The 26,021-nt window shown below is 40.8% G+C and overlaps 1 protein-coding gene across 5 annotated transcripts in view; it reads left to right on the top strand.

The window, feature by feature from the left end:
• The first annotated feature begins 3,005 nt into the window (after positions 1-3,005).
• Positions 3,006-26,021, top strand: part of htt (huntingtin) — a 35,688-nt gene continuing 12,672 nt past the window's right edge. For 2 of the 5 annotated variants that reach the window (XM_066678375.1, XM_066678373.1), the window contains exons 1-45: positions 3,006-3,345; positions 4,486-4,569; positions 6,368-6,488; positions 6,624-6,683; positions 6,912-6,991; positions 7,351-7,489; positions 9,267-9,408; positions 10,232-10,410; positions 10,546-10,750; positions 11,682-11,726; positions 12,062-12,139; positions 12,360-12,730; positions 13,583-13,706; positions 14,126-14,244; positions 14,889-15,000; positions 15,164-15,301; positions 15,429-15,587; positions 15,731-15,828; positions 15,976-16,115; positions 16,249-16,312; positions 17,006-17,106; positions 17,234-17,380; positions 17,624-17,744; positions 17,864-18,009; positions 18,298-18,449; positions 19,188-19,390; positions 19,578-19,704; positions 20,108-20,232; positions 20,352-20,462; positions 20,555-20,632; positions 20,906-21,129; positions 21,215-21,293; positions 21,563-21,724; positions 21,825-21,880; positions 21,971-22,119; positions 22,296-22,432; positions 22,530-22,646; positions 22,735-22,857; positions 23,216-23,466; positions 23,583-23,725; positions 23,975-24,185; positions 24,307-24,448; positions 24,594-24,773; positions 24,899-25,075; positions 25,831-25,907. In XM_066678375.1, the coding sequence (XP_066534472.1) occupies positions 3,248-3,345; positions 4,486-4,569; positions 6,368-6,488; positions 6,624-6,683; positions 6,912-6,991; positions 7,351-7,489; positions 9,267-9,408; positions 10,232-10,410; positions 10,546-10,750; positions 11,682-11,726; positions 12,062-12,139; positions 12,360-12,730; positions 13,583-13,706; positions 14,126-14,244; positions 14,889-15,000; positions 15,164-15,301; positions 15,429-15,587; positions 15,731-15,828; positions 15,976-16,115; positions 16,249-16,312; positions 17,006-17,106; positions 17,234-17,380; positions 17,624-17,744; positions 17,864-18,009; positions 18,298-18,449; positions 19,188-19,390; positions 19,578-19,704; positions 20,108-20,232; positions 20,352-20,462; positions 20,555-20,632; positions 20,906-21,129; positions 21,215-21,293; positions 21,563-21,724; positions 21,825-21,880; positions 21,971-22,119; positions 22,296-22,432; positions 22,530-22,646; positions 22,735-22,857; positions 23,216-23,466; positions 23,583-23,725; positions 23,975-24,185; positions 24,307-24,448; positions 24,594-24,773; positions 24,899-25,075; positions 25,831-25,907 (6,095 nt within the window). In that variant the 5' untranslated portion in view covers positions 3,006-3,247. Of the gene's footprint in view, positions 3,346-4,485; positions 4,570-6,367; positions 6,489-6,623; positions 6,684-6,911; positions 6,992-7,350; positions 7,490-9,266; positions 9,409-10,231; positions 10,411-10,545; positions 10,751-11,681; positions 11,727-12,061; positions 12,140-12,359; positions 12,932-13,582; positions 13,707-14,125; positions 14,245-14,888; positions 15,001-15,163; positions 15,302-15,428; positions 15,588-15,730; positions 15,829-15,975; positions 16,116-16,248; positions 16,313-17,005; positions 17,107-17,233; positions 17,381-17,623; positions 17,745-17,863; positions 18,010-18,297; positions 18,450-19,187; positions 19,391-19,577; positions 19,705-20,107; positions 20,233-20,351; positions 20,463-20,554; positions 20,633-20,905; positions 21,130-21,214; positions 21,294-21,562; positions 21,725-21,824; positions 21,881-21,970; positions 22,120-22,295; positions 22,433-22,529; positions 22,647-22,734; positions 22,858-23,215; positions 23,467-23,582; positions 23,726-23,974; positions 24,186-24,306; positions 24,449-24,593; positions 24,774-24,898; positions 25,076-25,830; positions 25,908-26,021 lie in introns of all 5 variants that reach the window. The other 3 variants (XM_066678374.1, XM_066678372.1, XM_066678376.1) reach the window with 3 other exon arrangements.

Below are 26,021 nucleotides of genomic sequence, written 5' to 3'. Positions count from 1 at the left end.
AAATACGAGTTCAAATTTATGTTGGAGGTTTCAGCAGCAGTTTATTTTCTCCATCTCAGGAAGGTGTGAGAGGTGTCTGGTTTCTTTCTCTGATCAGGACACCTTTGCTCCACTTTCTGTACACGTACCCGTTTGTGTTCGATAGTACACCTATAAATAATATTAGACTTTAACTCTTTAATTTCTTTATGAAGACTATCTTGAAAGGAAGTATTAGCTTAACAGATTGTTTAAATCTAAATTTATTGTTTAATCTTGAAAACACCATGTGCTTTCATTGTAAATAATTTTTACAGTGTACTAACTGATGCTTGGTGAGACAATACTGACAGATGTAATGTTGAATGCATGTTCTTTCCTCTCTACTGACAAGGTTGGATATATTTTAACTCCAGCATTTACTACTTATCTGCTCAAAAAAATACCTGGACAAATAGCAGACAGCAATGCAGACAGAGAGGAGCTGACCTGGTGATCATAAACAGCAGAGAGGAACAGGTTTGTATGTATGTGTCTGTGTCTGTGTGTGTGTGTGTGTGTGTGTGTGTGACAAGCATATTCATACAGTATATAATTTTTAACAGATATACATATCAGGAATGTCCAGAGATGTCTGGATTGGTCTGACTGATTCTGAAACAGAAGGAGTGTGGAAATGGGTGGATGACACACCACAAACACTGGGGTAAGACACTGAGATTATTAAGTGGTGTCAGGCAAATATAGTAAAAGTAAACATGACCAAAAGTAAGAATGACCATTTCTTGACCACATTCTGAGCTTTACTGCTAGTCTTAGCTATGGCATTTAAATTATATTATGTTGTTCTTGGTTTCTTTATGTAGTAATTGTTTTATATTTACATGCTGTGAAGTTAAATTAATTGATGGTGGTTTTGGACTGAAGAATTTAATGTACCCATATCCATGTTTCAGGTACTGGATGAATGATCAGCCAAATAACTTCAACGGAAACCAAAATTGTGTTTCTATCCAAACTGGTGAAAAAAGTCCTTTAAAGAATTGGAATGACTTCCAGTGCACTTCAGAAAAGCACTGGATATGTGAAAAAAAGCTTCCCCATCCTTCGAAAAGATGGATATATTGCAAGAGATGTACTCAACATATATCATATACACTTGAAGTGGTCTCACCAAATGCTGCCAGAAAATTGCACACAATGTGTTTTTAATTTAAGGTCATCCCATAAAAACATCACTAGAAATGTCACCTTAACCTAATTTGAGGGGTAGACAAGGCCTAGTTTAGATGTGCAGGCTAGGTACTGGATGTTCACCAGCAGGAATATCCATGGTTAAAGTGCCCTTAAGATACCTAACCCCTAAAATTCTCCCTGGGCTTTGAGGATGGCTTCCTACTGCTCCCGTTGTTTATTTTCACTGCCCCAAATCACTAGTGTAAGTGTGTTCACTGTGGTGGATGGGTCAAATAGAGAGGTCAGATTTTGTTGTACAGCTATACAATGATAGGGTGACCAGATCTGAGATGGTGAAAAAGAGGACACGCCTCCGGGGGTGGAAGACTACTGACGTGCAGACTGACCAATTAAATGTTTACAGAGAAGGTTATCGACCAATAACGGTAGCCCTACAGTCAGACCGTCCAATCAGAAGATTTTAGGCTACTTCACCACGCCCCCTTCTCACTCAAGCGAACCAATCGGAGTAGGGGAGGGCGGGACTAGTTTGTGAACAAAACTTCTCGAAGTTCTATGTAAGCTCTAGAAAAACAAAATCCCGGACGTTTGTGAAATTCCACCCGGACATTTTTTAAGTCTAAAAAAGAGGACATGTCCGGGTAAAAGAGGACGTCTGGTCACCCTATGCAATGATCATAAAACATGTCACATTCACTTTTATAATATTTATTTATTGTAGCTTGGGTTGAATAATTTGGATGAATTCTATATGTTTATACCACAGTAAAGCAGTATTTTCTGTTTAGTACATTTACAGTCCAAGGTTTAAATGTTCAAGTCCATCACCATAAAATAAAATAAAATAAAATAAAAGTAAAATCAAGATTAAGAGTACTTTATCTTCTAATTACATTAAGAAAAATGACTGATTCACTAACTATCTACCTGCTGTCCAAAAGGGTTATGTTCAGTTATTGTTCAACTTCTGAATTTAATATATCAATAAATAAATAAATAAATAAACAACACTTGTGGAATATTATTCTATATATGTTAAAGACAGAAAATAACTAGAAGTTAAACTATAAAATTACAGGAAAAAGGAAGAACGCTTTTAATAAATATATCATATTTATACATTTTATTTTCATAAATTCTTTAATTTTGTAAGCGCATTAGATGTAACACACTTTACTTTAACTGAGTGTGTGCTGAGCTATAAATATGAAATTAGTCCCCACCTCTATCTCCTCTCACGCCTCCATCACGCACCTGCAGCTCAAAAGCTGGGATAGGTTTTATTGGTATGTGACATAAGAAATCCTGGATAACTGAATCTGTCTTTGGAACACTGCAGTTTCAAACTGAAATGTTCATCCATGGAGGGCACTTGACTATATACTTTGCACATAATAGGTCTTGCAGTTAAAAACAAATCACACTGTATAAAGACATGATTGTTACTGTAGGGGACTATAAATGTGGCCCTATGCTGTTTTCAGTTATGAAATGCCTTTTATTGCAATATGGAGCATTGATTAAGACTGAATTTCATGACTGGATCCCAAACGTTTCGGATATAACAACTTCTGCACCAAAATAGACCATTATGTATATTTTAGAAGGTCATTTATATTCAGTCATAAGCCACAGTAATTCAGTGCATATATTAGGTATCAAAAATGTTGTTTAATAACCCGGGCAGTGCACTTTGTAGATAGCATGGAGCTATTTGGTATGCCCCCTTGGTTTTCAGAAATTAATGCTTTGCTGCCGCTGTGGGACTTTTGTTTTGAAAAGAAATAGCTGAGCGTTTCGTTTATTGTGTTCTTCAAAGATGGCTCTGAAAATGCGACGGTTTCTCCACTGCGCTCCTCTGTCGCTGTCAGAGTTCTGGTGACATTCCCCAGCGCTCGGACGTCTTTAGCGGATTAAACGCCCCTCGCCGCACTTTCCGTCGCTTTCTGTGTTGTGTCAGTTTGCGGTTTGTTTCTCCAAGCGCTCGCCTCTTGCTCTAGTTAGCAAACTGGCTAAGCTCGCACTGGTAAATATAAGCTAGCCTGCTGGCCGGCTGCGCGCTCCTGCTAAAATGGCCACTATGGAGAAACTGATGAAGGCCTTCGAGTCGCTCAAATCTTTCCAGCAGCAGCAAGGCCCGCTCTCCGCGGAGGAGCTCGTCCAGAAACAGTAAGTGTCCGGGGCTAACGCACCTGTCCCGGATGATGTGTTTAGCTTTAGTGTTAGACAGCAGCACCGCGGTTAGTTATGCTGCGAGGCTGAGGATGACTGCTTATCCGCCAGCAGTGTCATTTCGAAATTCTCTTCCACATTAACTCTCGCCTCCTGAAATTAATTCCCGCACAACTTAAGGTGGAACGCAGTATTTATTGAAAAAGACAGATTAAGCCTCTCCAATTCTAATTAATATTTTTATATTTTTCAAGATCATTATATTACCTCAAGTTTTGTATGTTATTCTTCAGCCGTTTCATATTATTATTGTTGTTGTTGTTTACGTCTTATCATTGCTGTTATTTTTTTGGCTACTTATTTTACTGTATATTGCCGTTGTGAGGAGCTATGTCTTATAAATTCTTACATACTTATCTTTGATAGAGCATTGTGTTCCAGCTCCAGTCCCTGTAATCCACCTGCTCACCTTCCTTTACTTTAACAAGTTTGATTCAGTGCCAGAACGACTTGATTCATTAGCTGATAATGTGACTAATGCGGACTTTAAAACTGTTAGCGAGGCCACTGCATCAGTCTTTAGTCGTTATTGGGCTGTGGAAGTGTGCACTTAGTAGAGTGTGTCACTGAACTGATGCCTTACATTCAGCAATAGTCAACGCTGCGCTGAAGATGTGGATGTGATCTTTAAAATAGAGACCTGGGTGTGTGTGGGGAAGCTCATCATGAAATCATGACTTGGAAAAAGGGCTCCATAGTATTGAAAGTCTAAGTCTGCATCACTGAAGGGTTTATGCATGACATTCAGATGACTTTATATACTGGGGTTTTGCACATTGCAGAGAAATCAGTGCAGCAGACTACTGCTATTGGTCAGCGTCTTTATGCATATGTATTACCCAGGTAATAAATCCTAAGCATTTGAAGCATCACTGGCAAGTAGCTATTAGATTCAGTCTGTGACAGTGTGACTTGTTGAACACTGCATTGCACTTGTCTTTATTTTTAGAAATAATTATGCAGTAGTACAAATGAAAGGCAACTGTATGTTGTCATTTGTTCCATTCTTTGCTCTTTTAAAGTTGTTTCATGAAAATGTTAAAGGATGTAACACATGCTTTACTTTTCCTTTTTTAGGAAAAAAGACCTAGCTACGACCAAAAAGGACAGAGTGACTCATTGTTTGACAATATGTGAGAACATCGTAGCACAATCTCTGAGGTATGCCACAGATTTAATACGCATCATTTAAAGGCTAAGCGTCACTTAATGGACCTCCATGAATATTTCACATTATTTTAGTTACTGACAGATATAAGAATGAATTAAAATGAAAATAGCAGCTTAATTTGCTTTAAAACTGACAATTTTATTAAATTGACGGAAAAACCCGAGCTCGCTACGGAAATTCTTGAACGCAACCGTGACGTCACTGGTGGACAACAGCTGAACAACGCCGCGGTAAAACACCGTTATGACTGACTGTTATGACAGTATCTAGCTAAATAACCAACATTATTCATGACAATAGCCTAGCAATAAGCTAAACTCAAATTTAGAGGTACCGTTATTCTTGTAAATGTGATCGAAGTCGAACTCGAATTCATCCGACACTATAAACCTCCGTAATGCAGCTACGTAGCCGAGTATAATCTGAGCCACCGAGTTTAGCGAGTCAAGCTAACGTTAACTAACACCAACTAAAACAGGCGAAGTGAGTGTCCTTACCCTGTTTACCTCCATGTTACAGAGGCTCTTGAACACCTTTCGTTGGTGTCCTTACATGCCCATATTGTTGGAAAAGCGCCAGTGAAATGAGCTACAGATAACGGAGTGAGCGGAGGGTCCTTTCCAAAGTGCCCGTTTAAAGTTGACAAGTTTAGTTCATTTTCTGGATTTTTGGGATCTTTGGGCCATTTGTGCACAGATGTCCCTCTGTACATTGAATTATTGCAGCCAAAAACAACACACCTTTTCGTCATTTTGCATTAAATTAAGTGCGACTTCTAGAGTTGTTGTCCACCATCTACGTCACAGACAAGACGCCTATTAGAGTTTCCGAACACCGTTTTGTGGGGGGGGGCACCAACGGTCTTTTAAACCTTATTCCTTGAATTAGTAAGAAATAACATGTTTTCTGACTATCAATAAACACAAGTTAGGAACTCAGATTCCACTGTATTTATTTGTTTGACACTTTCATATCGCTGGTGCTTAGCCTTTAATAACATCATGTTTGGAGTAATCATAAACAAGACCATGGATTTTTCATTAATTTTTTCCCCACTTGTTTTGTTCCATTTATGTGGTAAATAAAACTGAAAAGCAGTGATAAATGAGTTATTCAGGGCCTAATTTTAGCAGATCCCGGAATGGCTCAAAATGCCTTCATTGTTAAAGGATTGGTAAAAAAGGACCCTTTCAGAACATTCTCTGGGAAGAAAGAAGAAGTATTCTTAGCTGAAATTAAAAATCTAGTGCCAACGCAATAAAGAATTATGAGAATTAAACACATGAATGATAGATTTGTTAATTCTGCAGGATACACTGATAACACTGTACAATAATTATCTCATTGTTTGACAAGTATAATCCGTATGATCAATGACATGTTCATGGTTTGTGTTTGGTAAAATGTTTGTAGGGATGTTGTAGATGTCTTTTGTGAGAAGGCTGTTCGTGGAGTAGTCATAAAAGTATATGCAATACTTTTTCACGACTTGATTATTACATGAGCCACATTGCAAATTAATGCACTTAATATAAATAATCCTTATTCCTCCTTTGCACTGTGAACATGATGGTAGGTATTTTGGTTGTTTCTGAATTGCTACTGTTGCCAATAGTATCAAAGTTTATAGGGTTTGTTATATTTTGGGATTTAATTTAATTTTAAACGAGATTTCATTCCAGTGTTGTCACCTTCCTCCTCTTTTCATCTGTTAATCTTGTGTTAATATGGTGAATATTTTTACTGAACATCTGTTTTATTTGTTATTAATTATTGCTTTGGGATCAGGACCTCCCCAGAGTTCCAGAAACTTCTGGGAATTGCCATGGAAATGTTTCTGCTGTGCAGCGACGACAAGGAGTCTGATGTCAGAATGGTGGCAGATGAGTGCCTCAACAAAATTATTAAAGTATGTTCTACCATATTAATACTGATGTTGTCATTTTGAAAGAACGTAGCTGACAATATTTAAAAGAACCTGTACCTACTGTGGTAAACTGGAGCAGAACCTTGAGAATCGGTATGTTTATTTTATATATTATAGGCGTTAATGGATTCCAACTTGCCTCGACTTCAGCTTGAACTGTACAAAGAAATTAAAAAGGTATGTTGGACCTTACTTTGCAGAACCTCTATCAAATAAATTGCTTTCCATTTCCATGTTGGAGTACCAATGCCTTCCCAGTTCTATTGCAAGTGTAGTGTTATAGTTATGTTGGAAGTTTAGTAGGGTTTATGTACAGATGTCAGGTGTTTATTTAAATATCTTTTGTGTTGCTTTTCTCTCATCTTGATCTTCTCCTGTTCATCTTCCACTTTTTTGGTTCTTCAGAATGGTGCCTCTCGGAGCTTGCGGGCAGCCCTTTGGAGGTTTGCTGAGCTCGCTCATCTTGTGCGTCCACAGAAATGCAGGTATTTTGTTTAATTGTTAACAGATTTGAATGAATTTCAGTGTTAAAGGTGATGTAACATCCTCTCATATTCATAAGTTCATGCTGGAGAGTACATAAGCCTATCAAATCAAGTCAAAAAAAAACTTAATTGTGGCTAATAACATTATTTTGTGTATTATAGCTGTATTTGAACAGGAAGGCTATAATAGTGAATGCTGTCATTGTAACATACACTGTTAGCTTTGTAAACCTTACTAACTACTAATTGCTAACTTACTAAGTACCTTACAAGCTAAATACAAACAAACCAGTGAGCCTAGTTTAGGTGTGGGTGCAAAACCATGGAATATAAACCTTAAATGTATGATCATCTTTCAGGCCGTACCTGGTGAACCTGTTGCAATGCCTGACAAGGATCACTAAGCGGCAGGAGGAGACGGTGCAGGAAACGCTGGCCTCCTCCATGCCCAAAATCATGGCGGCCCTTGGACACTTTGCTAATGACGGGGAGGTAAAGGTAAATACCAGAAACCTGCAACACTCTAAAACGAAAACTCCACTGTATTTGTAACAAATCGGTCACAAAAGCATTGCTTCTGTTTATTGAGTTGTTTACAAACCTTTATAAAAAAAACACAAAACTACATTGAAAACCACTGAAACCAAGCACTGTACACAAGATGCTGTATTGGACAAACCAGATTAACTTTTATGTATCTAGTAAAGGGTGAAGCAGCCCCATATTGTGCAACATGCCAAACTCTGCCTACGACAAAACATTTACTGTTGTATCTAAATACAGATCCTAACTGCAAAGTCCATAACAGAATTATTCAACATTACAAAAGCAACAGCGATCCTAAAATTCCTGTCAGTCACAAAACTTAAGCAATACATATGACAAACGTAAATAGATGACAACCTTAATTTCCCTAAAATAAAACTGTATTAATAAGTTAATAGCATCTCACTACCTTTTATTGCCACGAATTTAATAAAAAATAAATTATTAGGCTAAAAAACCGATTACCTCCACTGCTACAGCAGGATGAGAAAGCAGTTCTATGTAAAAAATAGAAATTACTGATAAAGTTTTATCTGAGGTTGAGGCTTCGAGTCCTGCTCCGGGTGACTGTCTATGAGGAGTTTGGTGTGTTTTCCCTGTGTTCTCATGGGTTTCCACCGAGTGCTCAGGTTTCCTCCCACAGTTCAAAAACACATTGGCCCGTAACTCAATATTCTCCAAATGTGAGTCACCGTGTGAAGGACTGGCACCTCCTCCAGGGTACATTCCTGCCTTGCACACAGTGTTTCTGGGTAGGCTCCAGACACACTGTGACCCTGTACTGGATAAGTGGTTACAGACAACGAATGAATGATAATGTTTTGTTTTGTTTTATTTAAAAGGCTCAATTAATGAAGTACTATATTGGAACTTGGAACATGCCTTTTGTATTGGTCCTGCATTTACAATTAACAATATAATCAGATATATTTTTTGTAGTTTTGATACACCTATTACTTCTTTATAATTTCATTTTCTCTTGTTGAGCCCAAACAGTGCACTAGGTGAGTCTAGCTGATGGGTTAAGAAGACTAGAAAATAATATACGAATGTGGAAAAATTAATCGAATAAATGTTAAACACCTGTAAAGCAGTTATAACTTGCAAAGGCCATGTCACTTTATTGCCTGTATCAGCTGGGGACTCCAGTGTGTTTTCATTTATTGTTGCTATTAGTTCTTCACCCACTCTCATGCTGCTCATGAGTGCATAGGAGTGACATCATACTCTAAAGGGGGAAGCTGACTCACTCCGATTGGCTTCAATTATCTATGATCTCTGTCCTCACTCTCCCTCACTCTGTGTTCTTCCTTCCCTTTCCCATTTTTCAGCATGAGAGGAAACTTTTCGAGCTCTGTCCCAAACAGTTGTTGTTTTATGGCACATGTTCAGGCTTGTAGACAAATAGAGGCTGGTTAGGAGCATGTATTGTCATGCCCTCAAGTATAGCTGCTAGCATAAGCTAATTAGATAATAACATAGTGGTTTGCTTGCTTCATTCTGTCATTAAAAAAGGCTTGAATTTTGTTTTCTTTTTCTTTTGGACATTACAAAATTATGACTAAAGCAGTGCCAATATCAACAAATGTCTAAAGTGTAGTGGTGTCCTTGTTGAAGGATGCATTCGTAATACCCATTTTCTTTAGTCATATTTTAGAAACACTGATGTAAACAGAAGAATGTATTGTTGATGATGTATTGTTGATACTTCATGTCCTTTTTTATGTAGGTGCTTCTGAAAGCCTTTGTGGCGAATCTTAAGTCCACCTCTCCCACTATTCGGCGCACAGCAGCCAGTTGTGCCGTCAGTGTGTGTCAGCACTCGCGCAGAACAAACTACTTCTACACCTGGCTTCTGAATGTGCTGCTAGGTATGACACACATGGTGCATTCACATACAGCTTTTATGCAAATGTTTGGGCACCCTTGGCCAAATGACACTGTTTGTTTATTTATTTATATTTATTGAAATAATTGAAGGGCGGCACGGTGGCGCAGCAGGTAGTGTCGCAGTCACACAGCTCCAGGGCCTGGAGGTTGTGGGTTCGATTCCCGCTCCAGGTGACTGTCTGTGAGGAGTTGGTGTGTTCTCCCCGTGTCCGCGTGGGTTTCCTCCGGGTGCTCCGGTTTCCTCCCACAGTCCAAAAACACATGTTGCAGGTGGATTGGCGACTCGAAAGTGTCCGTAGGTGTGAGTGTGTGAGTGAATGTGTGTGTGTCTGTGTTGCCCTGTGAAGGACTGGCGTCCCCTCCAGGGTGTATTCCCGCCTTGCGCCCAATGATTCCAGGTAGGCTCTGGACCCCCCGACCCTAAATTGGATAAGCGGTTACAGATAACAGATAATGGATGAAATAATTGAAGTAGTAACTACTCTCGTAGCAAATAACACAGCGTTCTAAAGCACAGTTACCACTGTGTTTGCAGGTAAAAAAAAATTTAGGGTAAAACTATTAAGATTCTGAATATGGATTCCATAAAGGGTCAAATATTGTTTACTGGTAAAATTATGTTTAAAAAATGCCATGAATTTTGTGTATTTATTGTATAATAACTGTTTTAGCTCCAAATGATCAGTTATTCCAGTCTTACTGAAATTTTGTCCTTCATTCACACACACTCATTTACTACACACTTTTTTCCTCTTCCTCTTTCTCTTTTCCGTCCTCTATTCTGCTCCTCCAATTTATTCTCAGGTCTTGTAGTGCCAGTGGATGAGGAGCACTCCAGCCACTTGATTCTGGGAGTGTTACTGACTCTGCGCTACCTGATGCCTCTTCTGCAGCAGCACGATGCTAGTATCAGCTTGAAGGGCAGCTTTGGAGTCATGCGCAAAGAAGCAGACATCTCCCCAACACCTGAACAACTCATACAGGTATAAGAGTCTTGCAGGTTCAACACGTTCATGCGGCATAATTCTGAAATGTGGCTTAATCACTGTGTTGGGGTCACATTAACTGTGTACAGCCTTGGGATTTGTATGAATGAAAGCAAGTGTATCTTTTTTCAGGTGTATGAACTAACGCTACACTACACACAGCACCATGACCATAATGTGGTGACTGCGTCTCTGGAGCTACTTCAGCAGCTGTTCCGTACTCCTCCTCCACAGCTCCTCCACACACTCATTACTCCTGGCAACATCAGACACACGAGTGTCTTCAGAGAGGAGACAGAGAGCCGTGCTCGCAGTGGTAGCATCCTTGAGCTCATTGGTATGTTTTGGTGTCATTCATGTAATTCAACCAATTAAGTGTTAGGGATCATTATTCTTGCATTTCAGTAATTGCTTGAGGTTTTGCAGTGTTAGAAGGTAGACATCTTTTTTTGTCTGATCTCTCTTTGAAGAATCAGATTTAATAACCTACTTTTGATCTCTGCTGATAATATATTTTTTTTAAGATTTCACCAGCAGGACTTCATAAGGTGCAATCAAGATAAAAAGAGATTTTGTACCATAGTCTTTGTTTATTCTTTTAAATTGGCTTAAAATTAAAGTTCTAGGTTTTAGACACTTATTACCAGCTGGTAAAGTGTGTATCTGACCAGCTAATTGTATGGCTGCTAATGTTGTGCGTGTAAAATGCAGTAAAAACAAGAATATGTGGTTTGTTACTTATGTTTGAAAATATACAATGTTTTAAAATGTACAACCTAAATGTGTTCAGCTTAAATCTAAAAGATTACAAGTCAATTTTCTGTAGTTTTGTCAATTATATAACGTTTCAAGGGAAGTAACAAATCCGATTCTTGTTCTATTGCCTTTTACAAAATGTCCCAACATTCTTGGAATGGGACGTAGAGGAATCTGATCTACAGCTGGCCCCCTCTGGGTTTCCACCCTTGGCTACAGCAAGCCATGTTATGCTGTAATGGTCAATCCCTTACATTCCTAACAGTTTTCATCTATTTTCTCACATGTGCTTTACTACTTTTGCATGTCGAATGAATAATTTGTTAATTCTACTATTTTTTTTTTTTCTCAATAAGCTCCTGTAGTTCTATCAAATAATCGCTCACACTTTTTTCACTCTTAGATGTTTTGAATCTCTTGCGCTAACCTCTTATTCAAATTGTCCAAACTCCATTTTCTGTGGTTTCTTGGGGCTTTTTCTGCTGACTTCACTTCCTGTTTCCTGTGTCCAGCTGGTGGGGCAACGTCCAGTCCTCTCATCCTCAGGAAGCAGAAAGGTGACATCTTGTCTGACCCTTTAACTTTTTTCATCTTATCCATTAATGGCATCTTCTCATTGTCACTGTTACAAGATTTAGGCAGAAATAGGAGAGTGGCATGGTTTCAAGCTGCACTGCTTCAACAAAAATACAGTTTTACCACTGGAAAAATAATTGCATGTGTTGTATTAATAAAACTCAATGGCAGTTTGTCATCTAAAATGGGGCTTATCATAATTAAATGGCAAAACAGGTTGTATATTATGTGTACATTTTTTAAATGTAGTTTTTTGAGTTATTCACTTTGTTCATGTTGGAGCAACATATGACCTTTTGTGCTGATAATGCTTCAGGGAAGCTACTGTCTGGTGAAGAGGAAGGTCTGGAGGATGACCCTGAGAGGGCAGATGTCACCACAGGCTCTTTTTCAGGTGAGATTTAGTCCTTGACGTTTCTTGAAATGTAATGTACCAAAGCATATTGTGAATAAAAACATCTTTCTATAGAGTTGACATTAAATGTCTGTTTGCAAATCATGAAGCAAATTAGAGATTGGCAAAAACATTTCACAACAATTGGACATTTGGAAAGTTATCATCATTATGAAATTTCCCACCACTAATGTAAACAGTGTATTGTGTTACATCTCAGCCTCTGTGGGTGGTGAAAGCAGCAGCGATGCCCCCTCTTCGTCCGGCGTGTCCTCACTTGGTCCAGCCGACATCATCACTGAACAGCCACGATCTTCCCAGCATTCCCTTCAGCCGGGTGATTCTGTGGACCTCAGTGCTTCGTCAGAGCAGGGCGGTGGGCCTGACACACCGGATGAAGAAGACGAAGAGGACATGCTGAGCCGCAGCTCCAGCTGTGCTGCAGGGACCATCGGCACAGCAACGGACATCCTCGCAGAGTCCACTCAGGCTTCAGCTGGTCCAGCATCATCTTCGCCCCCCAGCGACAGCTCCCAGACCACTACAGAGGGACCGGACTCTGCTGTCACTCCCTCGGACTGCGCTGAACTCGTAAGTGTCCATGGCGCCGATATAGGTACACGCCACCGGAGCCCTTCACCGCCCTCCCCGACTCCCACCGAGGGCCCAGACACTTCCTCCCACTCCGACAGCGAGGCCTCTTCATCCTACAGGCCCTCCTCCTCTTCCACCTCTTCCATATCTTCTTCTTCCACCTGTTCTGCCGTCTCCTTCGCTAGCAGTAGTGACAAGGTCAGCAGGTGGCAGGGGGTGGGGCCTATCTCAAAACTTATCCCGCTCTCCCGTCTGAGCCCCGCCCTTTATCAGCCTCCCTCCCACATGCACGCCTCAGTTCTGAGTTTGCAGAAAGACCCCTTGACCATTAGTGTCAGTCAGATTTATTTGAGGAATGATACTCTCCTCTGCTCCCTACAGTCTATTTTAGGCCTTTTGATCTTTCTTGATCCCTTTCCTAGAACAAGTGACTACTGGTTTATTGAGGGGCCTTCTCTGGCCTTCAGAAGCATGATGATGTTTATTTTTTTTGTTGATGATTTCATATGTAGTACCATACAAAGCATGTCTGAGTGTTTTTAGAGTGTCATCGGTTTTTGCCAGTTTTCATTCAGGACTGGTTAAAAAGCCTTTACCCTGTGTCCATCCAAAATACAACATGGAGACATGGTTTAGCTGGAAGTCACAGCTGAATATGTATCTTGCATCCATTGGTGTTCTTGTGTATTTTAATAATTGGTGCAAATCATCTTGGCGTATTAATGCATGCATCTTATGTGTGTGTGTTTCTTTCTTGCATGTTCTGGTTGCTGTTTGTGTCTCTGTTTATCGCTGTTCTTGGTTCTTCATTCATGTATTCTCTTTACTGGTTTTGTGTGTGTGCTTTAGGTGTTGGATGGCAGCGAGAGTCAGTACTCAGGGATGCAGATAGGCACTCTGCAGGATGAGGAAGAAGAGGGAGGGGCTGCAGCCCCTGGTGAAGCTTTGGAGCCTTTTTCTGGGTCTGTGCTGGGTGAGTACCAAACTGAGCCACACAGTTATGCCACTAACCATTGTTAGACATTTCATGTAATAACATTTTCTGAGATAGATTTAAACTATTACAACCTCTGGTTATTATGACAGCTTGGGTAAACACTTCTAACTCTGTAAACATCCCCTAGAACAAATCATTTCATACTTACATTTCATACTCCAACACTAAACTATTTATAAAAATACAAATAGAAACTGAAATAGTTATGCAAGGCATCATTGTTAACCATGTAGCCATTGTGCTGGAAATTCTGATGAATCAGCATAAACAATGTTACACTAAGGCTATCCTTTGGTGGTTGGCAAAATACATACTGTCTTCCTAATGTCTTTTAAATAGCTGTCCTTGTCTGTACTGCAGTTTGTAATAGAGATTTAATCTTATTTGTTTGCCAGCACTGAGTAAGCCTCACCTATTGGAGGGTAAAGGTCACAACAGGCAAGCTTCTGACAGCAGCGTAGATCGCTTTATACCAAAGGATGAGGTTTTGGAACCTGTGGACCTCGATATCAAGGTGAGCACAAGCAAATACAGGGGGTCCTCAACTTACGACATTGATCCGTTCCTATGTTGCATCGTAAACCAATTTTCGGTGTAAGTCGGAACATACGTACATACTGTACGTAAATAACATACTGTAAGCACTTATCCTATACTAACACCTATCCTCCTCGGTTCCGAGCCGCGTAACCGTGTATTCTTCCGCCACGCACACCAAACACGAAGTTTGCGTTACAACGTTTACGCAAAACCACTTAACTTGAAACAAGGCTTTATACAGTAAATGGGAGATGTGTCATAACCACGAAACATCGTAACTTGGCACTGACGTAACCCAAGGACCCCCTGTATACTATTTTTGCAAAACAAAACATACACAGAGGTTTGTGCAGGTTCATTAAAGTGATTAAAAACAATGAATGTTATATTTAATAATAAATTAATGATATTTATTATTAATAAATGTTTATTTTATTTATTTATTTGTTTGTTTTTATTTTTATTTATTTATTATCTAATTGCAAGATTAGAATTTTTTTTGTAGTTATTATATGTTTTGGTGTCTTTCTGTTTTATCTGCTGCTTTGGTAAAACAGTGAGAAATGTTCACAAGCCACTACAGCTGAGAATGTGTGTTGTTTCGTTGATGTGTTGTAGCCGTCTCGGATTAAAGGAGAGATTGGCCATTACACTGACCCAGCGGAGGCACCCCTGGTCCACTGTGTCCGGCTGCTGTCTGCATCCTTTTTGCTCACCGGCCACAGAAATGGTAAGTCTTCCCAGCTGGATTTTGAGAGTGCTAGAAATATGAGGTACAAAAACAGAATAAAATATAAAAGGCCTTTCGAGTTCATATCACTTCCTGGTTTGAATGGCGAATGTGGCAATACTTATTGCTTTTTTTCCCATGGGTAAATGTTTATGCTTTCAAGGGCTGGTTCCTGATAAGGAGGTCCGTGTGAGCGTGAAGGCCTTAGCTGTTAGTTGTGTAGGAGCAGCAGCAGCCCTTCTCCCAGAAGCCTTTTTTAACAAACTCTACCTGGAGCCCCTTGACGGACAACAGCCAGATGGTAAGGCATTCACTGTTAACAGTTGCGCTGTTAAAATGTTCCTGTGGTGGCATATTTAACTGCATCTGCTGAAAGAGATTTACTTAATGCCTAGAAACTGTACGTGCTATGGTGTTTGTTTTAACAGAACAGCAGTACATCAGTGACATTTTGCACTACATTGAACATGGGGACCCTCAAATCAGAGGAGCTACAGCCATATTGTGTGGAGCTCTAATACAGGCCATCCTGATCAAGACTCGATTTACCACAGAGACGTGGCTCTCTCGTCTTCACAGCTCCACTGGTGAGACACGGGGCATGTTCAAATTTGACATATTCGGTTTGATGAATACAAAGAGTGAGTGGTATGTTAGAAAAACTGAAAAAAAAAACTTTGCCACTATCAGTCTGTTGCAGTTCTCTGCTCTTATTCCTTCTGTGCATCAGGAAATCCTATATCATTGGAGGACCTTGTGCCCTTGCTGCAGCGCAGCCTGAGGGATGAGTCCTCCGTGACCTGCAAAATGGCCTGCTCGGCTGTGAGGGTGAGAATGTACACACTTTTTCCAACCAGGTTGATGACATCAGAGTGGTTTGTGCATTCATGTCTGAACCTTTACAGTTGGTGTTAACCCATGTGTATGTTTAAATATCTTCCAGCTTCATATATGGGTGTGTGTTTCTCTTTTCAGCACTGTATAATGGCTTTGTGCAGCAGCACTCTCAGTGAACTGGGTCTACAGCTTCTTATTAACCTCTTGGCCCTGAGGGATTGCTCCTACTGGCTGGTCCGTACTGAGCTGCTTGAAACTTTGGCTGAGGTGGACTTTAGGTAGGACACGCCTAATTTTATTTAGATTTGGACCAAGTTTTAAATAAAGGGTGTTGCATTTTAATGGTTTTAATAGCAAGTTTGTTGTCAATGAAAATAGTTTTTTAAGTGAGCATTCTACTTGTTTTTGTAGGTTAATGTGTTTCCTGGAAAGAAAAACAGAGAAGTTGCACAAAGGAGAGCATCACTACTCTAGGGTAAGTTTGGGCTGATCTCCCACCCTCTCAGGAACTAATATCCAAACTGAGACCTGTACAGGAATTTTGCATAGTTCACCCATCGGCCATAACGTTACTTTAACCCCCTTGCTTCTACATTCCTGTCCACTGACTGCCGACCTCTTTCTCCACACCCTGCTCTTAAATGGTCAGTACCCCCACAGGTCCACCACAGAGCAGTCCTGCAGAGACACTGGGAGGTTTAAGAACTCCAGAAGCACTGCTGTGTCTAATCCACTCACACCAGCACAACACACACTAAAGCACCACCACGACAGTGTCAGTGCAGTGTAGAATCCACCACTTAAAGGGCTCCTGACCATTTGAAGAACAGTGTGAAAAGAGACAAACAATAAATATATATATATATATATATATATATATGAGAGAGAGAGAGAGAGAGAGAGAGAGAGCAACAGATGGATTACAGTTTGTCATTGTAGAACTTCAGAGTGCTCCTCTATGGTCATTAGAGATGAGAGAATGGACAGTGTGTGTAGAAACAAAGAGGTGGTTGTAATAACATTTATTTGTACATGCCTATTGACAAAGACCTGAAGAACTATGGATATTTGGATAGCTTTGGCATTACCTTGCAAATACACAACAAATGTTATTTATAAATTATAAATCATTACAACATGTGATGACATTACCCTCACCCTCTCTCAGCTGTTGCGGCTACAAGAGAGAGTGCTGAATGACATAGTGCTTTTCCTGTTGGGAGATGATGATCCACGTGTACGACATGTTGCTGCTTCAACTGTTAGCAGGTATAAAGATACATAATTCATTTTGACACAAGTGTTTACGTAGATATGTATGTCTGATGTGTATCTTTTAGTTTTGTTAATAAAATGTAATATATATGTGTATGTTTGTGTTTTTATGATGCACCAGGCTGGTGTCCAGGTTATTCTATGACTGTGACCAGGCTCAAGCAGATCCTGTGGTAGCAATCGCTCGTGACCAGAGCAGTGTGTACTTGCAGCTTCTGATGCATGAGACCCAGCCTCCATCGCAGTTTACTGTCAGTACCATCACACGGTAAGAAATGAAAGCTCTCGTATTCTCAGCATTTGTGTTAATGCTATGTAAAATGTCAGTCAAATCTGGCAAGACATCGACGCACCCAACCATCAACGAGGGGTTTTGTTCTCTTAATTGTTTACACATACAAGAGATTTAATAGTGGTTTATTAAAACAGATTTTTTTTTTAATTAAGTAGCTCTGTAGCATTTTACAGTGAAATTTGTCAAATAACTTTTTCAACTCATGCTTCCGGACAGGACATATCGAGGATACAGCCTTTCCCAGAGTGTGACTGATGTCACAGTGGAGAATAACTTATCTAGACTTATCACTGCCATCTCTCACGCTCTCACCTCCTCCACCTCCAGAGCTCTGACTGTGAGTTTATAGTGTAGAGCTTTATATTTTGACAGGCACAGAATTCAAGATCTAGATTATGGAATTATTAAAGTTATACATATGTTTATACATGCATAATGCTTACTTGTACCCTTCAGTTTGGTTGCTGCGAGGCTCTTTGTTTGCTGTCTTCCACTTTCCCAGTGTGCATGTGGAGCACAGGATGGCATTGTGGCTTTGTCAGCTCCCCTGTGTTTCACTCTACACGCTCTAGCCTTTACCGCAGCCGTGGACGCTCTTTTAGGTGAGTTTATATAATTTTACTGATAGTTTTGTTTCACAGCATAATATCATGATCTAGCATGATCTTCTTTTTGAGAATTTAATATCATTTTATCTTTTTTTATTTTAAGAGTTTCTATTTGCGAAATGATGTACAGACCATGTTTTATGAGGTTATTCCTGTCTTGAATTCATCAAATAAAATGTGTGTTTGTGTAAATTTCAACAAACTTTTACCCATAACCTTTTAGTTTTTTTTCCCTAAAGAACAAAGAGGCATGTTTATGACATTAAATCTTTGTCACTTTAGTCTGTCTCAGTCTGGCAGCAGTGAGGAGAACCGCAGGACTCTGAGTGTGGGTGTAGCCAACATGGTTCTCTCACTGCTCTCTTCTGCCTGGTTCCCACTGGATCTTTCAGCCCATCAGGACACCTTGCTGCTGGCTGGAAACCTTCTTGCTGGTGCGAATTTGTGTTTGTTATTTCTTTATTTGGCAAGACCTTTCTGTATGTTGTAGTGAGGCAAAATTAAATCTAGTTCTGGACAATATGGCCAATATATATATTTTTTTATATATATATAAACACATGGTTTTAGACCACAATAATTTATTAGTATGGTGTAGGGCCTCCTTTTGCGGCCAATACAGCGTCAGTTCGTCTTGGGAATGACATATACAAGTCCTGCACAGTGGTCAGAGGGATTTGAAGCCATTCTTCTTGCAGGATAGTGGCCAGGTCACTACGTGATGCTGGTGGAGGAAAACGTTTCCCGACTCGCTCCTCCAAAACACCCCAAAGTGGCTCAATAATATTTAGATCTGGTGACTGTGCAGGCCATGGGAGATGTTCAACTTCACTTTCATGTTCATCAAACCAGTCTTTCGCCAGTCTCGCTGTGTGTATTGGTGCATTGTCGTCCTGATACACGGCACCACCTTCAGGACACAGTGTTTGAACCATTGGATGCACATGGTCTTACTGGTGCAATGTGCAGTTAATGAAGATTGGCCACCAGGCTGCTCCAATTTAGCCATGAAACCTCCCACACTACAATGACAGGGGTTTCAGTTTCATTGTCTAACCCCTGTATATTGATATTGAATAATTGCCCTCTTTAAAACAGCACTTTGTTAAAAATATTTGTTTTATAATTTTTGCCATTGCATCTCTCCTAACCTGTCCAATCTGACACATAAGCTGCTGCCCCAAAGTGCATGAAGAGTCCATGGTCTGGTGAAGAGGAGTCTAGCTCCACTCCCTCTAAACAGGAGGAGGCATGGCCTGCCCTTAGTGAACGTTCCCTGGTTGCTATGGTGGAGCAGCTGTTCTCCCACCTCCTGAAGATCCTCAACATCTGTGCACATGTGCTGGACGACACCCCCCCAGGCCCAGCTGTCAAGGTAAATCATTGAATTTGGAATCTTCTGTAAGCTTTGCTCTGAAAAACACTGGATTACAGTATTACAAAACTACTTTTTATATAACTCTATTTTTTATAGTTGTTGTATAAGTCACCTATGTCTGGCGTCTGAAACTATTTGTTAACATTGCAATTGTAGGTTTTACTTCATTAAATGTTTTTCCTAGGCTACTTTGCCCTCTTTGGCCAACACGCCTTCCTTGAGTCCAATCAGGCGGAAGGGCAAAGAGAAGGAAATCTCAGAGTCCAGCACCACTCCCTTGAGCCCAAAGAAAGGAGGAGAGACCAATGCAGGTAAAACTGATGCTTCACACATCCATTTTACACTTGTGAACAAGCATGTGTCTGCCTCCTTGCATCACTTTTGCCAGCTTCATTTTTGCTTCACTGGTTTAAGCCAATCAGGTGTCAAAAATAGAACTCGGAAGTCCACTAGAGAACATCACAGTATTAAAAACCTTACTTGTGTGCAGTTTGAGAGATTTGTTTTGAAAGTTGTTTCAAAGTATTCCAACTATTTTGAAGAAAGAGGGATCATTGCAGTGAAATGCCAAATGGTGACCTGCTTGCTCACATTTATGAAAAAATGCTAACTGCCATGCACAATTCTATTGAAATAAAACATTGCAGTGCTTGTATGACGCCTTATTGTTAATATCTGCTTTAACTTTTGAGACTTTTCTCATTTTTGAAACAGGCAGACAAGGAGACAGCACCGGTACAGCTCCAGTGAGCAAGTCCACCTCAGTGGGCAGCTTCTACCACTTGCCTTCTTACCTGAAGCTTTATGATGTCCTCAAAGCCACTCATGCCAACTACAAAGTTAGTCTGCTTTCTTTAATATACCTTTTGCTTTAGACATAGGAGGTATTAGCTTCTGGATATTCTTATTGATCTTGATCTGGATATTATCTCATCTCTTATTTTGTGGATCTTTCCAGGTTACACTGGATCTCCACAACACCAGTGAGAAGTTTGGCAGCTTCCTGCACTCAGCCCTTGATGTTTTGTCTCAGCTGTTGGAGCTTGCGACCCTACACGACATTGGCAAAGTATGATTGCCTCTACCTAAAGAAATGAAATGAGTGTATTTTTATAATTAATTTGTTTTAACACTGAATGTCCCTTTGGCTTTATTCCTTAGTGTGTGGAGGAAATCCTGGGTTACCTAAAATCCTGCTTCTCACGGGAACCCACCTTGTCAACTGTATGTGTGCAACAGGTGTGTCATATGTGTTTTGTAGCACACAGCGACACATACCTTTTAAATACCGCCGCAAATACCACAACAATTCCATCACACACAACAATTTGATTCTGATTCTTAAGAGAAATATTTCAGAGTCAAGATTCTATCTGTGTTACTCAGTCTTATGTTCTCTGGGGAAATAGCATTTCAGAATCTGTGCATTTATGTTGTCACGTTCACAGCACCACACATTTACACACTTCCTTCATGTGTCTAGTCTTACCAAGCCCTGCTTTTTCCCCTCAGCTGCTGAAGACCCTCTTTGGAACAAATTTGGCCTCCCAGTATGATGGGACTTCCTCTCACCCATGCCGCTCACAGGGGAAGGCCCTACGCCTGGGCTCCTCCAGCCTGAGACCAGGCCTCTACCACTATTGCTTCATGGCACCATACACACACTTTACTCAGGCTCTTGCAGATGCCAGTTTAAGGAACATGGTACAAGCTGAACAAGAACAAGACACATCAGGGTAAGTAAGAGCACAAACAGATGAGCACAGACCTTTTTTTTTGCACCTGTACAAAACTGTGGATGTTTTCCTTACTGTCTTTCAGATGGTTTGATGTAATGCAGAAAGTTTCCAATCAGCTGAGGTCCAGCATCACCAATGTAACACGCCATCGGGGAGATAAGGTAATGTAGCTTACAGAATGCCTCAATCTGGGCTGTGACATTGACTGTTTTCTTGATCTAACACGGAGATTTCTGTTCACTAGTGCTTGAAGGGTATTGCTTTGTGTTTAGATGACACTCATCTACTGATTCCATGTGTTTAGTCTTTTGAAAGTGCAAAGTGTAATTTCTTTGTATTCCTTAATTAATTCTTTTTTTTATAGTGGAATTTAACATAAATTCATTTTCCAAAATATGGTTGGTTACAAGACATATATTTTTTGCTTCAGAATGCCATCCACAACCACATTCGTCTGTTTGAGCCTTTGGTGATCAAAGCATTGAAGCAGTACACCACTAGCACCTCTGTGGCTCTGCAGAGACAAGTGCTGGATCTGCTCGCCCAACTAGTGCAGCTCCGTGTCAACTACTGCTTGCTTGATTCAGACCAAGTGAGTCTTATTGCTTCTCTTACATACACTCTTTTAAACTCTTAAGTTAAAGAGATTCCTTTGTATGCAGTAGGTTGATGTGTTCTGAATGGTATTTCAGGTGTTCATTGGCTTTGTGCTGAAACAGTTTGAATATATCGAGGTGGGGCAGTTCAGGTGAGCAAAACAAACAAAAACATGCAAATACATGTAAAACGGTAAAACGGTCTAAATGCCCCTAACGTGGGTTCTCCCCTCTCTACACAGGGATTCCGAGGCTATCATTCCCAATATTTTCTTCTTCCTGGTGCTGCTGTCCTATGAGCGTTATCACTCCAAACAGATCATAAGCATTCCAAAGATAATTCAGCTGTGTGATGGCATCATGGCTAGTGGGAGGAAAGCAGTTACGCATGGTGTGTGACAAATTAAAACAAAATGTTGCTTTTTTCATTTAATATTTAATATATCCTCACAGTTCTTGTGTGCAGAAAACACACATTATGTTAAATTTATAATAATGAAATGCAGAAATTACTCCTGATATCCGTGATTAGAGGTTTGCCTTAATGACCTCTGTATTACCTTTTAGCAATCCCTGCCTTGCAGCCAATAGTGCATGATCTTTTTGTGCTCCGGGGCTCCAATAAGGCTGATGCAGGAAAAGAGCTGGAGACACAGAAAGAGGTGGTGGTCTCCATGTTGTTGCGGTTAATACAGCATCATCAGGTATCACCCAATATTTCTAGACTGAACCCTGCTTGGAAAAATCTGATTTGCTGATGCACTGAAGTGTATTTTGAATTTTACCTCTCTGTGTGCGTAGGTCTTGGAGATGTTCATCTTGGTCTTGCAGCAGTGCCATAAGGAGAATGAAGATAAATGGAAGAGGCTGTCAAGGCAGATTGCTGATATAATCTTGCCAATGATTGGCAAGCAACAGGTAAGCTAAAATCTGCTCTTTTTCCTCTTGTAGTTGTCAATATTTGAATGGATGTATGTTCTTACCCATGTATGCATGTATGGTACAGATGCACCTGGATTCTCCTGAAGCACTGGGCGTGCTGAATACGCTGTTTGAGACAGTGGCTCCTTCCTCTCTGAGGCCAGTCGATATGTTGCTGAAGAGCATGTTCGTCACACCTTCTACAATGGTCAGGGCACTCAACAGTCCTTTATTTATTTATTGTCTGTAATCGTTTCATCATGTTAAGGGTTGGGGTGGGGTTGGGGTGGGCCCGTAGTCTACCTGGAATCATTGGTTTAAAGGCAGGACACACCCTGTCTAGGCCCCCAGTTCATCATATGGCATCACACGCTCATATTCTTAGGGGGTGACCTGAGGTGGGGATTGAAACCATAACACTAGAGCTTTGTGAACACATCACTACCTGTTGCACCACTGTGCTTCGCACACTCAATCACAAATGTTGAGAATTAAAATCATATTTTCTACATCTACCTGTTGTATCTCTGACTGCATTCATGATATGTTTTTTGCTCTTGCTGTAGGCATCGGTCAGCACAGTGCAGCTGTGGGTGTCTGGGATTCTGGCGATCCTACGTGTTCTGATCTCACAGTCCACGGAGGACATCATTCTGTCACGTGTTCAGGAGCTTTCTCTGTCCCCCTTCCTTCTGTCCTGCTCCAGTATCTGCCGTCTTCAGCGCGATGACCCCTCCCCTCCAGCTGCCCCACCCAGTGCTGCATTAGAGATGAATGGAGAACCACAGCGCTTCCCGCCTGAAGACACTTTTGCCAGGTAAGTGCTACCAATATAGAATCTGTTAAGTTAGGCTTTGTATGTGTTTGTAAGTGAAATGCCTGTCAGTTTCCATTCAGTTCACTCTCCTTCTGTTTACTCTTTTAATTTGCCAGGTTCTTGTTGCAGTTGGTAGGAGTGTTATTGGATGACATCTCTAGCAAGCAGGTGAAGGTGGATATGACAGAACAGCAGCATACTTTCTACTGCCAGCAACTTGGGACTCTTCTCATGTGCCTCATCCACATATTCAAATCAGGTAATCACATCCATACGAAACAGACAGAGGCTGCAAATGGGTGGAATTGAATGCTAGCATATGTTTCAGAAGATAATTTGGGTTAGTCCAATGATGGACGAGGCAAGTAGCATGATTTGGGGCCTGTGCTGTCATTCAAAAAAAATAAAAAATAAACTTGTGACTCAACTTTTATTCATGTTCAGATTGTTGAGACAAAACTAGAGCTCATCTCATCATTGTAAAAGAAATGTTAATCTTCTTCTTCAGGAATGTTCCGGCGGATTACGGCTGCGGGCAGCCGTTTGTTGAAGGCAGAGGGGTGTGAGGGAGGCAGTTTCTACACTCTGGAGGGTCTTAATGGCCTGGTGCTGCAGCTCATTACCACACACCCCTCTTTAGTACTGCTCTGGTGTCAGGTGCTGCTGATAATCAATTACACCAACTACACGTGGTGGTCGGAAGTCCATCAAACACCAAGGTATGTTGCATTTTAAAACTGGCAGGGATGGAAAAAAGCTTTTCGCTTTTGGAAATTAATGGATTTTAGAGTCAACTCTTACAGTGTACTAAATACTCCCTTGGGTTTTTGCTCTCTTAAGAAGACACAGTCTTTCTAGCACCAAGTTGCTGAGCCCTCATTCGTCTGGAGAGGGAGAAATGGAGCGGCCGGAGGCAAAGCAGGCCATGTGCAACAGAGAGATTGTTCGCAGAGGAGCACTCATCCTCTTCTGTGACTATGTGGTGAGACTTTAAATCCATCAATGAAAGATAGGTTTAATGGTGTGAGTCTGACAACATTTTTAGTGGCTTGGTAGTGATGGTTACTTTATCTATTCTTCTGTCTCTCTAATCTTTCTAACTGTTATTCACTCTCACCGTCTCCCAGTGTCAGAACCTACATGACTCAGAGCATCTCACCTGGTTGACTGTGAATCATGTAAGGGACCTTATCAGTCTGTCCCATGAGCCACCTGTACAGGACTTCATCAGTGCAGTGCACCGCAACTCTGCAGCCAGTGGACTCTTCATCCAGGCCATCCAGTCCCGCTGTGAAAACCTCTGTACGGTATGTTACATAATTAGTTGAAAAACACACCTACAAATAAACACACACATGTTATATGTACAGTCATTCAGACAACCAGACATTGTACTGTTATTATCTTTACACATACTCTTTTCTGTCTGTAGCCGGTGATGCTGAAGAAGACTCTACAGTGTTTAGAGGGGATTCATTTGAGTCAATCTGGAGCGCTGCTGATGCTTTATGTGGACAAGTTGTTGAACACACCCTTCCGTGTGCTGGCCCGCATGGTGGACACACTTGCCTGCAGACGTGTGGAGATGCTGCTCGCTGAAACTTTACAGGTCACACACATGCACTCATATACCTCACTAATCCTGGTATATACTCTTGGTAAATACACAGCACTTTGAATGCTTTCGTACTCCTGACTTTTCTGTTTGTCATGAGATGAGAAAAATAACGGATACAAAAATAATCTACACTCATCCTGTAACAAATCAATCTTGAAATAGCGCACACATTAGCGCATTTTCCTGTGTGTTTTGTATGGTGCTTCTAGAAGCTTAAAGTGACATGAAAGCAACACGATTTTTATATATATTTTTTCTCTGTATATAAATGGAAATGTTCGTTCGTTCGTTCGTTCATTCATTATCTGTAACCTCTTATCCAGTTCAGGTTCGCGGTGGGTCCAGAGCCTACCTGGAATCATTGGGCGCAAGGCGGGAACATACCCTGGAGGGAGTGCCAGTCCTTCACAGGGCAACACAGACACACACACACACACACACATTCACTACACACTCACACCTACAGACACTTTTGAGTCACCAATCCACCTACCAACTTGTCTTTTTGGACTGTGGGAGGAAACCAGAGCACCTGGATGAAACCCACGCAGACACGGGGAGAACACACAAACTCCTCACAGACAGACACCCGGAGCAGGAATCGAACCCATAACCTCCAGGCCCCTGGAGCTGTGTGACTGTGACACCTACCTGTTGCGCCGACGTACCGCCTAAATGGAAATGTGAATATATTATAAATGAAGTATGTCTGAGAAGAAACTTGCTTTTCTCTTTCTCTCATATAGAATAGTATAGCTCAGCTGCCGGTGGAGGAGCTGGACAGGATCCAAGAATACCTCCAGACGAGTGGCCTTGCTCAGAGGTAAAGTTACAGCAAGCATCTCAATTTCTGCTTCATTGTGTTTGCCTTACCATTTTGGTTTATTGTTGGTTTCATTTGTTGGGAGTCCCATTCTACTTACTTCAGAAGAAGGGC

This window comes from Hoplias malabaricus, chromosome 8 (genome assembly GCF_029633855.1).
Source record: "Hoplias malabaricus isolate fHopMal1 chromosome 8, fHopMal1.hap1, whole genome shotgun sequence".
NCBI classification, from domain to species: Eukaryota; Metazoa; Chordata; class Actinopteri; order Characiformes; family Erythrinidae; genus Hoplias; species Hoplias malabaricus.
The sequence above is the reverse complement of the archived record's forward strand: the minus strand, read 5'-3'. Positions and strand labels throughout refer to the sequence as shown.